We start from the raw sequence: 16786 nt of genomic DNA, 5'->3' as shown, positions 1-16786 counted from the left end.
TAGCTCCTCTTTCTGATTTCTTCTCTTTCTCCTCCACCTTTTGGATCTACATTTATCTGTGTGTTAATTTCCTTCTCTCCTAATACAGACAAGCTTTTTCCAAGTGTCAGGGAAGGTGGCACCAGCAGTTTGGTTTCATGTCTTCCTGAGGTCTGTGACCCAAAGGGAAGACCCCCTCCTGCTCCACATCCAGAATCCTTGAGGAAAGAACTTGAGTGGCCTATTTGGGATCCTATTGTTCTCACCCCTATGGCCAGGGAAGGCAAGGTATTATGATTGATGGCTCCAGCAGAAGTAAACTGTGAGGATGGGATAGGAGTGGCTTTCCAAGGAATGGTGCGGCCTGCACAGATAGAACATAGTAAATAGTTGCATTCCACCCTTGGTTGCTCAGCACACACACACATTGACTCACATTTATTCACATACAGTTAGTAAAATGCCTCTTATCCCATAATGCAAATAGCTTACCTACAACAGACCCCAAACTCTTTTCCGTCCCACAGTTACATCCAGTAATAGTATCTAGAGTCAAATCTGGGACTTTGTTTGTTGTTCATTCATATTGACAGGTCTGGATATGGCTTATCTGAACTGCATTGCCTGAAACACCCGTTACCCTGGCAGCGGAGGTACTCTGGGAAATCTAGAAGAATGATCATGGAAAACAAGGAACAAAAACATACTAGGGGGGCGCTTCTGGAGGCCATTCAGTTTAGCAGCCTCATTCCTGCTAGCTGCTCCTAGGGATAGCTTGCTGGGAATTGCTGTAGTATTGAACAGTCAAATGTACCAGTTTGGGAGGCTTGTAATTTTTTCCTGCAGCAGCACTCCCTTATAGGGTGCCAGGTACCCCAGTAACTTATACTTCACATCCCAGGAGGTGAACCTCTCTGCATCCTCAGTTTGTCAGCTTCATAGACCAGTAACTCTTGCCCTCCATAGCCTGTCCCTCGCCAGAGAGGCTGAGGGAGAGTAATCTGCACTCTGCTACCCAGTTTTCTCACAGTGAGCCACTACTTCATTATTGTTAACTGGGGAAGTACTGAGGTTTCAACTCGGCGCACCTTACGCTCGCCAAGCAGGTATTCTACCACTAGGCAGTGCTCCCAGCCCTTTTTTGCTTTAGTTCTTTTACGGGGAGAGTCTCTTGTTTCTTGCCTGGGCTATCCTGGAACACACACTTTCTACTTAAGCTTTCCTCATAGCTGGGATGACAGGTATATGCCACCCTGCCTAGCTTTTTCATTGAAATGGAGTCTTGTGAACTTTTTGCTGGTTTTCTGGGGCTGGCCTCAAGATAGGAACCTCCTGATCTTTGCTCTCCAAGTAGTTAGGATTACTTACATGAGCACCTGTGCCTGGTCTGATTCACTCCTTTGTAATTGGAAAAATACAGCTCTTGGACAGAGTTGGTTCAGTTACGAACGCTACTCTCAGCCTCATTCCCTTTCTCCACTATTTCAGGTTTTACTTGGTCATGAATTTACTCAACTTGACAAATGGCAAAGATTAATTCTGAAATAGTGGCTGTACATTGAGAGATTTCTTTTACAAAGCATTTGCCATTCCTTTGCTATTTTCAAGAAATCCAAAGTAGACCAAACAGTATGTATAAACTTGTTGCTCCAGGTTGTTTTGGATGGTCCCAAGTAATAGGCACCTAAGTTCAGCCTCTTGGTATAAAATTCCAGCATGAATAGAATCATGAGCTGAGACCCAAGCAAAAGGGGAATGGTCTGACCAACCATCTCATCACCACAACATCCAGGTTACCAGCCTTCTATCCCCGCATGGCAGGATACTTAGTGTCCCCATTCCTTTGTGATTTCATCACTACCATACTTTGGACTTAAAGTCTTAAAATTCTCTCCAGAATTATGTAGAACCTATTTGTTTGGCCAGAAATCCATTCATTCACCTTGTTTGAAATGGAAAGTGAATTTTGCTAGCATGGTTGACAGGGAAGTCCAGTATTATTGACAGCCTCAGGTGCATTATTTCAACTAACATTTTATAGGGTAGAAGTAGCCAGCTCCCTACTCCCTACTCAGATCTAAAGAGATCTGTCTTTACCTCCAGATTTTAAACAGTTGAGTAGGATGCTGCATTTCTTGGGCCATCTAGCCAGTTCCTTGAATAGTCACATGATGGTTTTGGCCAATCTCTGGGTCTTATTCATAACAGAGGGGCAAGATACTTGATAGGCAGCCTGCCAGCATTATATGATAGTGGAAAGAAAGGATATAAGACACAGGTTAAGTGAAAGAGGTTTACTAAATTGTCTTACATCATTTTGCCCCCAGAAAATGAACAGCCAGTTTCCCAAACCTGTCTTTGTCCTTACGTATTTAAAATTGGCATCATTATAATATATTATCAATTAAATTCTCTGTCCTTGCCATATTGTGTCTTAACTTTTTTTGAAAAAACTTTAAAAAAGAAACAAGGAAATAAAAACTGAAAAAAAAAAAAAAAGAAAGAAAAGAAACAAGGGCTGGGAAGGTGGCTCAGTGGTAGAGTGCTTGCCTCGCCCTGGGTTCCATTCCTCAGCAGAAAAAGCTAGAAGTGGTGCTGTGGTTCAAGTGGTAGAGCGCTAGCCTTGAGCTGAAGAGCTGAGGGACAGCGCCCAGGCCGAGAGTTCAGGCCCCATGACCGACCAAAAAAACAAAACAAAAAACCCCGAGATTTTGTGCATCTACCTAGCCAATGTTAAGCCAATGGTGGTGCTCTAGCTTTCATATGGATTAACCTGTTCAGCCCAAGGGAGGTTGGTGAATGAACAAAGCAGAAATGGCTTCTGGGCAGTGTGATCCATCACTTTAAAAAACAGTTAATACCTGGTGCCAGTGGCTCATGCCTGTAATCCTAGCTACTCAGGAGGCTGAGAATGGTGGTTCAGAGCCAGCCCAGGCAGGAAAGTCCGTGAGACTTTTATCTCCAGTTAACCACCAAAAAACTGAAAGTGGTGCTGAGGCTCAAGTGGTAGAGCACTCGCCTTGAGCTGAAGAGCGCAGGGATAGCACCTGAGCCCAGAGTTCAAGCCCCATGACTAACAAAACAAAAACAAACAAAAAACTGAGTTATCAAAATGTTGAAAAGGCTTTATTATATTAAGTACATTAATTTAGTTACTTTTTACATTAATGAAAATAATTTCCCTTTGACACATTTATAAGATAAGCTCAAAACTGTTAGTTCCTTACACAGAATTTCAGTGGAAATTATTCTAAAATTAATTCTATCCAGAAATCCATACTGAATATAAGGCAGCATTGTTAATGTCTGTTTTGAGTTACTATGTTTAGTACTTGTAAATTTCTAGCAGCTGCTCATATTTTCTAATAGATGAGCTTTGAAACAGATATTTCAGCACATTTCTATTTTTTTGTGAAACAGAAATGACTTACAATGAAGTTCTAAATTTTTTAAGTAAAATACTTAAGAATTAATGAAGTTTGCTTTTGTCTATTCAAGGATTTTTGTCTTTCTGGATCTTGAACATAGTAAAGCATTCATAAAGCATTCCTGTCAACAATTACTTTGTGGCTTTTTTGCTTGACACTAGGTGATTTCAGACTAGAGAAGTCTAATGGGGAGGTGGCTGAGTCCCCTGGTGCTGGAAGAGGAGCATCCGGCTCAACTCGGATCATCACCAGGTTGCGGAATCCTGACAGCAAACTAAGTCAGCTGAAGAACCAGCAGGTGGCAGCTGCAGCCCATGAAGCCAATAAACAGTTCAAGGAGGGCAAAGAGGTCTGTTCCTTCTGTTTAAAACCAGCACCTATACAGGATGAATTACTATGATTATTTGACATTAAAAACCAGGGCAACAAGTTTTATTTTATTTTTATTTTTGGGTCCAGTCGTGGGGCCTGAACTCTGGGCCTGGGTGCTGTCCCTCAGCTCTTCAGCTCAAGGCTAGCGCTCTACCACTTGAGCCACAGCACCACTTCTGGCTTTTTCTGCTTATATGTGGTGCTGAGGAATGGAACCCAGGGCCGCATGCCTGCAAGACAAGCACTCTACCACTGAGCCACCTTCCTAGCCCCAAGGGCAACAAGTTTATAGACCTACTTTTGAATTAAATTTGATCCATTTGTCAGGGTATTAGTGAGTGATGAGCAAAATTGTTATTTAGCGTTGTATTATGATTTTTTAAAAAAGCCAGTTGTATAGCTTGCTGTAGTCCATACATAGAAATGCTGTAAGAGCCATGGATTCTTTTTTTTTTATTTTTTTATTTTTTAGTCGGTTGTGGGGCTTGAACTCTGGGCCTGGGCACTGTCCCTCAGCTCTTCAGCTCAAGGCCAACACTCTAATGCTTGAACCACAGCACCACTTCTGGTTTTTGAGTGGTTTATTGGAAATAAGAGTCTCAGGGACTTTCCTGCCCGTGATGTCTTTAAACCTCGATCCTCAGATCTCAGCCTCCTGAGTAGCTAGGATTACAGGCGTGAGCCACTGGCACCCAGCGTCCATGGATTCTTTACTAGGACCACTTCTAGTGAACTGCAGCCCTTGGTAGAGCTTATCTTGGCAATAGGAAACGGTGCACAAGGATTAAAGCTGGACACATGGATTAAAGCGAGTACTCAGTGTCTTTCCCCGAGCCAAATCAGAGGAGGAAGAAGGGACTGTACCCATGTCTCCCAGATTTGATAATTATTTACAGAGTATTTAAGCAAGAATTAACTTTATAACAGTTGCTTTGAAGTGTTGAAGCATCTTTTTGGGGGAATTTGTCTGCCTGGGCTGGCTTCAACGCTCAATCTTTGGATTTCTGCCTCCTGAGTACCTAGGGTTTTAGCTACCAGCACCTGGCTGAAACACCATTTTCACTGTGACTCTTAGTGAGGTCTGCCATTTTTTTTCAGTCTTCCATTCCACTCATTGAAAAACTTCCCGACATAGTGTTTTCCTTACTATGTCAGAATTGCTGTGATATTTTCTTTTTTTTTTGGGTCCGGTCATAGGGCCTGAACTCTGGGCCTGGGCGCTGTCCCTCAGCTCTTCAGCTCAAGGCTAGAGCTTTACCACTTGCTTATGTGGTGCTGAGGAATTGAACCCAGGGCCTCATGCATGCATGCAAGGCAAGTGCTCTATCACTGAGCCACCTTCCCAGCCCTGTGAGATTCTTATCTCCAGTTAACTGCCAGAAAAATCACAGGTGGTGCTGTGGCTCAGGGTGGTAGAGCACTAACTGAGCAAAAGTGCTCAGGGACAGCACCTAGGCCCCAAGTTCAAGTCCCAAAACTGGGGGGAAAAATTGAATAAGACCTACTGTTAGTTTCATAGTCCACTAGAGAATTGAGATCAACTTTTTGAAAATACTATCTTTAAAGTATCCATGGCTCTTGAACTGAAGCTAGAATGATGAAAGGAGCAGACAGAAATAGAATTGTTAGGAGTTAGTACGCATAAAGCCCTCCTGTAGTCCTAAAGCATGGAATGTAAACTTGGCATAATGATAGGTTAAAGGATTTACACACTTAGTTTCATGGTTGTTAGAGATTCATGAACATAGTCATCAGCAGTATCTATCATACAATATTTAATTTTTTCCTCTTTTTGGCATATCTGCTTATTTAGTTCTAAACAGTTAACTGGCACTTTTTTTTTTTAAAAGAAAACAATCTCACTATATTATATAGAGCAAGACAGCCTTGAGCTTCTTTTTTTTTTGGGGGGGGGTCCGGTTGTGGGGCCTGAACTCTGGGCCTGGGCACTGTCCCTCAGCTCTTCAGCTCAAGGCTAGTGCTCTACCACTTGAGCCACAGCGCCACTTCCAGCTTTTTTCTTTTTGCTTATGTGGTGCTGAGGAATCGAACCCAGGGCCTCAGGCATGCAAGGCAAGCGCTCTACCACTGAGCCACTTTCCCAGCCCAGCCTTGAGCTTCTTGTGCTACTCCTGTCTCAACTTTCCTGAGTGCTGAGATTATAGGAGTGTACTGCCACCCTCAGCTCTAGTTTTCATTTAAGTTTTTCAACTTCAACAAATCTGTTATAAAATGTATCTTGTTTGGAATGGTGGTCGTTATTGAAAGACAGTTGATTAGGCAAAATTTGCATCTTTAACATTAATAATGAGTTCTTTTTGTTTTCTTGGTCAGGTACTGGTAGTTAACTCTCAAGGAGAAATTTCACGGTTGAGCACCAAGAAGGAAGTGGTCATGAAAGGAAATATCAACAATTATTTTAAATTGGGTCAAGAAGGGAAGTATAGAGTCTACCACAATCAGTATTCCACCAATTCATTTGCTTTGAATAAACACCAGCACAGGGAAGATCATGATAAGAGAAGACATCTTGCACATAAATTCTGCCTGACTCCAGCTGGAGAGTTCAAATGGAATGGCTCTGTCCATGGGTCCAAAGTTCTTACCATATCTACTCTGAGACTGACCATCACCCAGCTCGAAAGCAACATCCCTTCTTCCTTTCTTCATCCCAATTGGGCTTCACACAGGTAGAGGAAACTATGTTTAATTTATTGCTGCAAACATGCTAGATACTTAGGAAATGATTATTGTATCTGTATACTATTATTACTTATTAATGCATACAACTGTACAATTAAAATGCTGTTATAAATGAAGGAACTCTGTATTTGTACAAAAGACAGGAAGTTAGTAGAAGCCAAAATTCCAGGAACATTCTAGAAGGCCAAGGAATTGGGAGGTCTAAATGATCTCTGGGATTCCTTCCAGTGTTTCAAATCTATGATTTCTGTGAGCTAGAACTTTCCGCTTCCATTCTATTGGTATTTATCACCTAGGAACCTTTTTCATATGTGTCATAAGATGAAGTCATTGTTCTTTATTGTAGCTTTATTTTTCCTTTCTTCTGAAATTTAGGGCAAATTGGATCAAGGCAGTTCAGATGTGTAGCAAACCCAGAGAGTTTGCATTGGCATTGGCTATTTTGGAGTGTGCAGTCAAACCAGTTGTGATGCTCCCAATATGGCGGGAATCTTTAGGACACACCAGGTGAGAAAATTCTGAGTAACTACACTATTCTCTGAAATGCTGGTTCATCAATAATTAAAGTTACTGTGTTCAAGAGATCATATTAAGGACTTCATTTGCCTTTTCGGTCTTACTAATTTAATTATTTATTTATTTTGTCCAGTCCTGGGGCTTGAACTCAAGGCCTGGGCACTGTTCCTGAACCTCTCTGTGTGCGGTATTGTAATGAAGACCAAAGAGATCAAATACATAAAATGGAAAATACTTTTTTTGTTGTTGTTGTTGGTCATAGGGCTTGAATTCTGGTCCTGGGTGCTGTCCCTGAGCTCTTCAGCTCAAGGCTAGGGTTCTACCACTTGAGCCATAGCACCACTTCCAGTTTTCTGAGTGGTTTATTGGAGATAAGAGTCTCATGGAGGCTGGGAAGGTGGCTCAATGGTTGAGTGCTTGCCTTGCATGCATGAGGCCCTGGGTTTGATTCCTCAACACCACATAAGCAAAAAAGCCAAAGTAGCACTGTGGCTCAAGTGGTAGAACGCTAGCCTTGAGCTGAAGAGCTGAGGAATAGTGCCCAGGCCCAGAGTTCAGGCTGACAAAAAATAAATAATTAAAAATAAATAAATAAGTTTGTTTGTTTTTTTTAAAGAAAAAAGAGTCTCATGGGCTTTGCTGTCTGGGCTAGCTTTGAACCATGATCTTCAGATCTCAGCCTTCTGAGTAGCTAGGATTACAGGTGTGGGCCACCAGCACCCCACTTCAAAAATATTTTTATGCTGGATGCTTGTGGCTCACGCCTGAAATCGTAGCTGAGATTTGAGGATCACAATTTGAAGCCCTGGACAAGAAAGTCCAGGAGACTCTTATCTCCAGTTAATCACCAAAAAGCCAGAAGTAGAGATGTGGCTTAAGGGCAGAGCACCATCCATGAGCCAAAAAGCTCAGGGATAGTTCTTGGGCTCTGAGTTCAAGCTCCCAAAGCAGCACATTTTGGGGGGGGTTGAAGGGGGTCCGGTCGTGGGGCCTGAACTCTGGGCCTGGGCGCTGTCCAGCTCTTCAGCTCAAGGCTACCACTTGAGCCATAGCTCCACTTCTGGTCTTTTCTGCTTATGTGGTGCTGAGGAATGGAACCCAGGGCCTCATGCATGCGAGGCAAGCGCTCTACCAGTAAGCCACCTTCCCAGCCTTTTTTTTTTGTCAGTCGTGGGGCTTGAACTCTGGGCCTGAGTGCTGTCCCTCAGCTCTTCAGCTCAAGGCGAGCGTTCTACCACTTGAGCTACAGCACCACTTCCGTTTTTTTTTTTTTTTCTGGTGGTTTATTGGAGATAGGAGTCTCACGGTCTTTCCTGCCCAAGTCCTCAGATCTCAGCTTCCTGAGTAGCTAGGATTACAGGCGTGAGCCACCAGCGCCCAGCTTTTTTTTTAATTTAAAAATGCTTTCAAAGTGAAAAACATTTTGCTGGAATTAAGCACTTACATATTTAAGAATTTACTCTGACTTATATACTCATCTAGATTTAGATGTCTGGCAAAAGAGCATACAGCTCCCAAGTAGGACTGTGTGTCTTGAGTAGGTAGTTTTTGGAAACAGATAAATTTTGTGGCTTGAAACTTCTATTTTATCCCTGATAGAATTTTTTTTTAAATAAAACTGCAGTTTCTTGACAGTTATTACAAATGCCAGAAACGTAGCTTAATAGTAGATAGAAAATGCCAGGTATAGTGGTATGCACTTAATAATCCCAACACTGATGGCTGAGGTAGGAGGATTGGGAATTTCAATCCAACCTATCTTAAAAATAAATAAATACAGCTGGGCACTGGTGCCTCATGCCTGTTGTCCTACTACTCAGGAGGCTAAGAGGTAAGGATCACAGTTCAACGCCAGCCCGGCAGGAAAGTTCATGAAACACTTAACAACCAGAAAGCTGGAAGTCAAGCCCTGGCTCAGTGATAGAATACTAACCTTGAACAAAAAAAAAGCTCAGGGGTAGCACCCAGGCCCCAAGCCCCACAACTAACACAAAAAAAGAAAATTTAATAATAATATATATAGATCAGCCTCCAGTGTCTCATTTCTGTAAACCAAGCTACTTGAGAAACTGAAATCAGGCAGATCAAGGTTTGAGCAAGCCTGGGCAAAAAGTTGGTAAGCTGGATGTGGTGGCCTACACTTGATCATTCCAGCTACTATTGAAGCAGAGTTCCAGGCTGGCCTGAAGATAGCACTGAAAGGACTGGTAGTTCACATGGTAGAGCACCTGCCTGGCAAGCACCTAGCCCTCTTGAGCTCAAACCCAGGACTGCCAAAAAGGCTTTAAAGAAGACCAGGCTCTGGCCTATAATCCTAGCAGCTTGGGATGCTGAGATCTACGGATCATAGTTCAAAGCCAGCCTAAAAAAAAAGAACGTTTAGGAGACTAGTCATAATGACAAACTAGGAAAAAAAATAATCTGGATTACAAAGACAAAAGTAGAGAAGTGCAGTGGCTTGTGCTTGTGATCCTGCTTGCTCAGGAAGCCTCGGTCTTAAGATCTGCATTTGAGATTTTTATCTCTAACCAATCAGCTACAAACCAGTGTGGCTCAAGTGGTAGCCAGAGCATGAAAAACCATTCAAGCCCTAATACTGGCACCAAAAAGACATACCCTCCCTGCCCAAGTAAAACAGCCAGAGTTATAATAATGGTGACAGCCTTTCAGTAGGTCAGGAAACATAAAGTGGTTCTTACTTTTCACTTTATACTATTAAGTAAGTATATAATAGTTTTGTAAAAAATATATTTCGTTGATTCTTTTTTTTTTTTGGTGCTGTCTTGGGCTTGAACTCAGGACTTGGGTGTCATTCCTGAGCTTTTTTTGCTCCAAGCTAGCACTCTACCACTTGAGCCACAGTGCTACTTCCCGCTTTTTTTATTTATGGGGTATTGAGGAATCAAACCCAGGGCTTCATGCATGTCAGGCAAGCACTCTACCACTAAGCCACATTCCCAGCGTAGGTTATTTTTTAAGTAATGATAAATTACGATCTTTTTGAGAAATGTACTAAATTTTTGTTGAAAACAATACCTAAAAAATGGGAAAATATCTAATGTTCTTTATAAGAATTATTGTCTTGCCTATTTCAATTATTCTCCTGTTAACATATTAAGTGAATTTCAGTAGTATTAAAATTTTTCATTGGATTTTCTGTAGAAAATCACAAATTTATTTGGAAAAGACTGGTAATGGAATAAGGTAAATGTGGCCGGATGTCGTTGTACACACCTGTGATTCCAGCTCTACAGGACATGTCGGGGTCCTTGTCAAAGGCTGGCTCCTAGCCATTAAAAATAACTAAAGCAGAAAAGGACTGGGGATGTGCCAGGCACCAGAGGCTCACGCCTGTAACCCTAGTTATTTAGGAGGCTGAGATCTTAGGATCACGGTTCAATGCCAGCCTGAGCAGGAACATCCATGAGACACTTATCTCTAATAAACCACCAGAAAACCAAAAGTGGCGCTGTGGCTCAAGCAGTAGAGTGTTAGCCTTGAGCTGAAGAGCTGAGGGGCAGCATCCAGGCCCAGAGTTCAAGACCTATGACCATCAAAAAAAGGGGGGGATGTTCCTTTGTTGTTCAAACCCCTGTATCTGTATTAATCAATCTTGAAACCTTATCTTCAAGTAACTAGCAAAAAAAAAAGAAGAAGGTAGTTCATGCCTGTAGTTCTGTCAGGAAGCTTGAGATCTGAGGATCACAGTTTGAAGCCCACCCAGGCAGGAGAGTTCTGGTACTTTTATCTTCTAGCTAACCACCAAAAAATAAAAGGCAGAAGAAGTAACGTTGTGGCTCAAGCAATAGAGTGCTAACCTTGAGCCTAAAATCTCAGAGGCAGTGCCCAGGACCTGCATTTAAGTTCTAGGTCCAGTGCATAAAAAGGCAGAAGTGGACCTGTGGTTTAAATGGTAGAGTGACAGCCTTGAGAGGAGTTCATATCCCACTACTTGGTGCTCACTTGCATGCATATATACCTTGTAACTATAAACTTGAAATATATAGCCCTGTGGATAAGATTTTCTCTCCTTGGGCTATGCAAGTCTTGATCAAGAGGATAACATTTTATCTAGGAAAATTGATAGGCAAGAATAGTCACAAAGGGGAATAGATACCAAGACTAGATATAGAGCTAGGCATGGTGGTACATTCCTATAATCCCAGCACTCAGGAGGCAGTGGGAAGCAAGAGGATAGTATGTTGAGGCCAGCCTAGACTGCATAATGGGATCCTGTTTGAAAGGTGAACAGTCAGGAATTAGAGCATATTTGGAAAATGTCCTATAGAAGAAGCAGGGCAGTGGAGTGGAGTAGACTCTGGAATTTAGCAATAGATCTAAAAATGTGAACTTCTGTGGAACATTATACATCAGAAGAGGAAGAAGCTAGTGGCGCTGTGGCTCAAGTGGTAGAGCACTCACCTTGAGCCGAAGAGCTGTGGGACAGCACCCAGCTCATGCCTATAATCCTAGCTACTCAGGAGGCTGAGATTAGATGATGGTGGTTCAAAGCCAGCGCAGGCAGGAAAGTCCGTGAGACTCTTATCTCCAATAAACCACCAGAATACTAAAGTGGCACTATGGCTCAAGTGGTAGGGCACTAGCCTTGAGCTGAGGAGTTGAGGAATAGCACTCAGGCCCAGAGTTCAGGCCCCACAACCAACCAAAAAATTAAATAAAAAATAACCACCTAAAAGCCAAACAACCTAAAAGACCTCAAGAGTGGTGCTGTAGCTCAAGTGGTAGAGCGCTCGCCTTGAGCTGAAGAGCTGAGGGACAGCGCCCAGGCCCAGAGTTCAGGCCCCACGACTGGACCCAAAAAAAAAAAAAATCCTGCCTAAAAGACCTCAAGAAAACATGAATTAATTTATATTTTTGTTGTGATGCTTTCTTTTTAAACAGATATAAAATCCAGATGCCATAAAGGAGAAAAATGGACACATGTATTTAAAATTGAGTGGAAAAAAAATTTTGTTATAATCAAACTCTAAATACAGATGACACACTGAGGAAAAATATTTGCACCACAAATGGAAAACTTCCCTTGACAAAGACCTTTGATAAGTGAAAGGGATTAATTTAGTCCAATACAAACAAGACAAAGGATTTGAACAGACATTGTACAGACAAATAAATATGAAAGGCTAGTAGACATGAAAACCATTCCTTCTCTTATAATTAAAGAGTGATAAGAAAGTACCTTTTTCCCTCTCAGTTGAGCTGGTAGTTTGGAAGTTTGATACTCTAGTGATGGTATGACACAGCTTGTTAGCTTTTCAGTTGTGGCCAAATTGTTCCTCAGAATTGTGCACTACGGGGCTGGGAATGTGGCTCAGTGGTAGAGTTCTTGCCTGGCATGCATGAAGCCCTGGGTTTGATTCCTTAGTACCACATAAACAGAAAAGGCCAGAAGTGGTGGTATGGCTCCAGTGGTAGAGTGCTAGGAAGAGAAGCTCAGGAACAATGCCCAGGCCCTGAGTTCAAGCCCCAGGACTGGCTCCCCCTACCCCTTTCCCCCCCAAAAAAATTGGGCAATACATGCTACATTGCATTAAATGCCACGAATTTTTGTTGTAATCCACACAGAGGGATATCCCCACTTGTGGATGAGAGGCATACGTTAACGAGTTGTAACTTCAGTGTAGTCACAGAGCTAAAGACTACAGGGCCCTGAGCAGTACATGGAAATTATGGGTGAGGTAGCACTCCATTGCTCCATGTGACCATGGTGTTGTACAAGGGACAGTGTCATCTAGTGCCAGACATTTCTAAACCGCACTGAACTACCAAGCTGCCTGTATGCTACCTCTCTCTGTAAGAATGATCTCAGTGTCAGTGCAATTGTTAGCATCACAGATCGCCTCTAACACTACCACCCCAGCAAAGTGCAGCTTTTAGTGATGAGAACAGACAAACTTGCCTTATAGACAAATGCCACTGTCCATACTGAGCACCAAGCACAGCTATGGACTACTGGAGTTTCACTGTGATGTGATTGTCCACGTAGCACTCCGTTCCTGGCCTCTGTCACTGCTGGACCTGGCTTTTCAGAGTGCAGAGCAGCCCACAAACACAGAGCCATAAAACTTGGTCCTGGCATAGGATGGTTTTAGTGCAGGACTGAGACTGCTAGCTTGCTCACGTGCAGTGCTCTAGAGCTTGCTTTACTCCCTAGTTTCAAGAGTGTTGGTAAAGGATGGTGTTTCAGTACGTAAATGAGTTTCTAATGGGGACCCACCCCTGTTGTCTCCTCCTGTTAGTGTATGAGACGCTAAAGGAACTTTTATGGAGCATGTCCCGGTACTGCTTGCATGCAGCTAGTGCATGAACCCTCACCTGCAGAAGGCTGTGTGCTGAGGACCTGTCATTAGCATACAAAGCCTTCTTGAAATTGAGGAGGAGATGGGGGCTGGGAAGGTGGCTCAGTGGTAGAGTGCTTGTCTTGCATGCATGAGGCCCTGGGTTCGGTTCCTCAGCACCACATACACAGAAAAAGCCAGAGGTGGCGCTGTGGCTCAAGTGGTAGAGCACTAGCCTTGAGCTGAAGAGCTGAGGGACAGCGCCCAGGCTCAGACTTCAGTCCCATGACTGTCCAAAAGAAATTGAAGAGAAGAAAGGAGAGAGAAAGGTTTGTTTCTTTTTTAGACAGGATCTCACATGTAGTTCAGGCTGGTGTCAAACTCCTCATACTTCTGCTGCAGCCTCCCAAGTGCTGGGATTACAGGTGTGGGCTACCATACCTGCCTATTGTTTGTCGGTTTTTTTTTTTTTTAATCTGTGTTCTGACATGAAAAGATTTGCTGATTACAGAGTTCTGAGTGTGGTCAGTACCCTTTATGGAAATGTGTAGTAGTCAGGATTAGCAAATGCATGGAAGAAAACAGGAGCATTTCCTTGAAGCAGACATGCAGCAAGGTAGCATTCCTTATTTTTGCTGTTTTGTACTTTGATTTTTCTTGATACAGTACTTCTACTTACTTTTGATAGATAAGATGGGGTTCTGGGGTTATAATTAACCAGCCTTTGCTTTTGTGCCTAATTTGCTGTGTTGCATTTTCAGCTTTTTATTTACCTCTTTGAAAGTTTACATAGAACTCTGTTTTTCTGCTTGTAGGTTACACAGGATGACATCCATTGAGAGAGAAGAGAAGGAGAAAGTGAAGAAGAAGGAGAAGAAGCAGGAAGAGGAAGAAACAATGCAGCAGGCCACATGGGTGAAGTACACATTCCCTGTCAAACACCAGGTAACACAACTCCATCCTCTTCAGCTGAGCTGGCCACTTCTGAGACATTGAGTAATTAATACAGGTGTGATGAAGTTCATCTTTCTGGTACTTTTCTAAGCATACATTTCATTTTCTTTTTAGCAGTGGGGCTACCAGTGCTTGAACTCAGGGCCTCCCACTCATACATTTCTTGCTCAAAGCTGGCACTCTCCCACTTGAGTTATATCTCCACTTTCAGCTTTTTGTTGGTTAAGTGGAGGAGTGTCAAGAACTTTTCTGCCAGGACTGATTTTGAACTCTGATCCTTAGATCTCAGCCTCCTAAGTAAGTAGTTAGCATTACAGGTATGAGCCTGTACCTAGCTGGTACCCAGCTATTAGCATAGATTTCTTTTAATGGAATACAGATGGAAAATTGGTTTCACTTTCTCATTTTAGAAAGGAATGAGGGGCTGGGAATGTGGCTTGGTGGTAGAGTGCTTGCATGAAGTCCTGGGTTCAATTCCTCAGTACCACATAAACAGAAAACTCCAGAAGCAGCTCTGTGGCCTTGAACAAAAGAAGCTCAGGGACAATGCTCAGGCCCTGAGTTCAAGGCCCAGGACTGGTGCAAAAAAGAAAAGAAAAAAGATACGTTCATCCATAAATGTTTGATTCCATGAGACTAGTTGATACCTTTAATTTGTTTGATTCTTAGTATTGTTTACCAAGCATGAACTTCTACATGCTTTTTAACCATGTTGTCTAACAGAAGTGTTTGCATTCATCCAGGTGTGGAAACAGAAAGGAGAGGAATACAGAGTAACAGGATACGGTGGTTGGAGCTGGATTAGTAAAACTCATGTTTATAGGTTTGTTCCTAAATTGCCAGGCAATACTAATGTGAATTACAGAAAGCCATTAGAAGGAAGTAAGTGGTGAATTATTTTATGCTATATGTAATATTTTAGTAGGAATGTTGATTTATATGCAGAACAATTTTTGATATGTATTATTTTCTTAGAAATTCATAGTATATTAACTTTATTGTTTATACTTATTTATACTATTGGGATTTTGAACACAGAGCCTTACACTTGGCTAGGCCAGTGCTCTGTTACTACTTGATTCACATCTTCCCTTTTCGATTTGATTTTAGTTTTGGTTTTGGTGGTGGTGGTCGTTATTGTTGTTGTTGTCGTTATCGTCGGGTTTGATCTCTGGGCCTGGGCGCTGTCCCTCAGCTCTTCAGATCAAGTCTAGCACTCTACCACTTGAGCCACAGCACCACTTCCACTTTTCTGGTGGTTAATGGGAGATTAGAGTCTTGTACACTACTTTCCTGCTCAGCTTGGTTTTGAAACGTGATCCTCAGATCTCAGCCTCCTAAATATCTAGGATTATAGGCGTGAACCACCCGATGCATGGCTTGATCTGTTGTTTTTTTGTTTGTTTTTGTGTGTGTGTGCATGTGCATGTGTGTGTGTGTGTGTGTGTGTGTGTGTGTGTGCGTGCATGTGTGTTTAGTTAGATCTTGTATTTCACCCAGGACAGGTCTCAGACCACAATTCTTCTGCATATACCTCATGTATCTGCGACCACAGGCATGGGCCAACACATCTGACTTGTTTTATTGAGAAAGAGTCTTGCTAACTTTTTTCCTGGGCTAGCCTCAAGTCCTAGCTTTCCCAGCTATCCCAGTTTCTGCTCCCAGAGTATCTCAGATTACAAATCTAGTCCTCGCCCTGCAGCCAGCCATATTTTGGATAAAAGCATTTTACTGAAGTTTTTAGTAGTATGCAAAATTAGTATTGTAGTTGACTGATTAAACTCTAAAGTTTGCAAGATTCTAATTTAAAGGTTTTAAAGAATTAATTTAAATATGATAGAAAAATATTTATAAAATGAAAGTGATAACCACCTGATTGGTTTGTTTTTCAAAGTCAAAAATCTGTTCTAAGCTGGATATCTGTGTCTCATGCCTGTAACCCTAGCTACTTGGAGGCTGAGCTCTGAGGATCATGGCTCAAAGCCAGCCTGGACAGGAAAGTCTGTGAGACTCTTATCTCCAATTAACCATAATAAATCTGGAGGTAGAGCTGTGGCTCAAGTGGTAGAGCACTAGCCTTGAGCACAAAATATCAGCGACAGTGCCCAGGTCAAGTTCAAGTGGTAGATACACACAAAAAAATCCGTATACTAGTTGAATTCTTGGGAAGTCACCTATCTGGTAAGCTCACTCTTCCTGAACATAGCAAACCCAGAAAAGAAGTGACAAGGGCTTCCAGAATACTGTTACAGAATGGAATTATAGATTGAGATTTTAGAAGTGGCCTTTTAAGAGACTCAGGAATTTCAGGTTGCAGAGACCAGGACTCAAACTCAGTACCTGAGGCTTTCATTTATTGGCTAGTCTTCTACTAATTGAGCCACGCCTCCAACCCCTCGAATTACTAGATTAATTACTTCATAGATAGGCTGAGTGACACACTAAGCACAGTGATGGGAGGTAGAACCCTGGCCAGCACACATGTCTTCTGTAGCTCTTTTTGCTGTCTGCCATGTGGTTTTTTGGTATCTAAGG

At 42.4% G+C, this 16786-nt stretch overlaps 1 protein-coding gene across 7 annotated transcripts in view; it reads left to right on the top strand.

The window, feature by feature from the left end:
- Bptf (bromodomain PHD finger transcription factor) overlaps nt 1-16786 on the top strand; it is a 142774-nt gene that overhangs the window by 64408 nt on the left and 61580 nt on the right. For all 7 annotated transcript variants that reach the window (XM_013037929.1, XM_013037925.1, XM_013037928.1 and 4 more), the window contains 5 exons: nt 3569-3756; nt 6114-6469; nt 6858-6989; nt 14113-14242; nt 14995-15133. In XM_013037929.1, coding sequence (XP_012893383.1) covers nt 3569-3756; nt 6114-6469; nt 6858-6989; nt 14113-14242; nt 14995-15133 — 945 coding nt within the window. The remainder of the gene's footprint in view (nt 1-3568; nt 3757-6113; nt 6470-6857; nt 6990-14112; nt 14243-14994; nt 15134-16786) is intronic.

The sequence above is a fragment of the Dipodomys ordii genome, unplaced genomic scaffold (assembly GCF_000151885.1).
Source record: "Dipodomys ordii isolate 6190 unplaced genomic scaffold, Dord_2.0 Scaffold7, whole genome shotgun sequence".
Lineage (NCBI taxonomy): Eukaryota > Metazoa > Chordata > Mammalia > Rodentia > Heteromyidae > Dipodomys > Dipodomys ordii.
The sequence above is the reverse complement of the archived record's forward strand: the minus strand, read 5'-3'. Positions and strand labels throughout refer to the sequence as shown.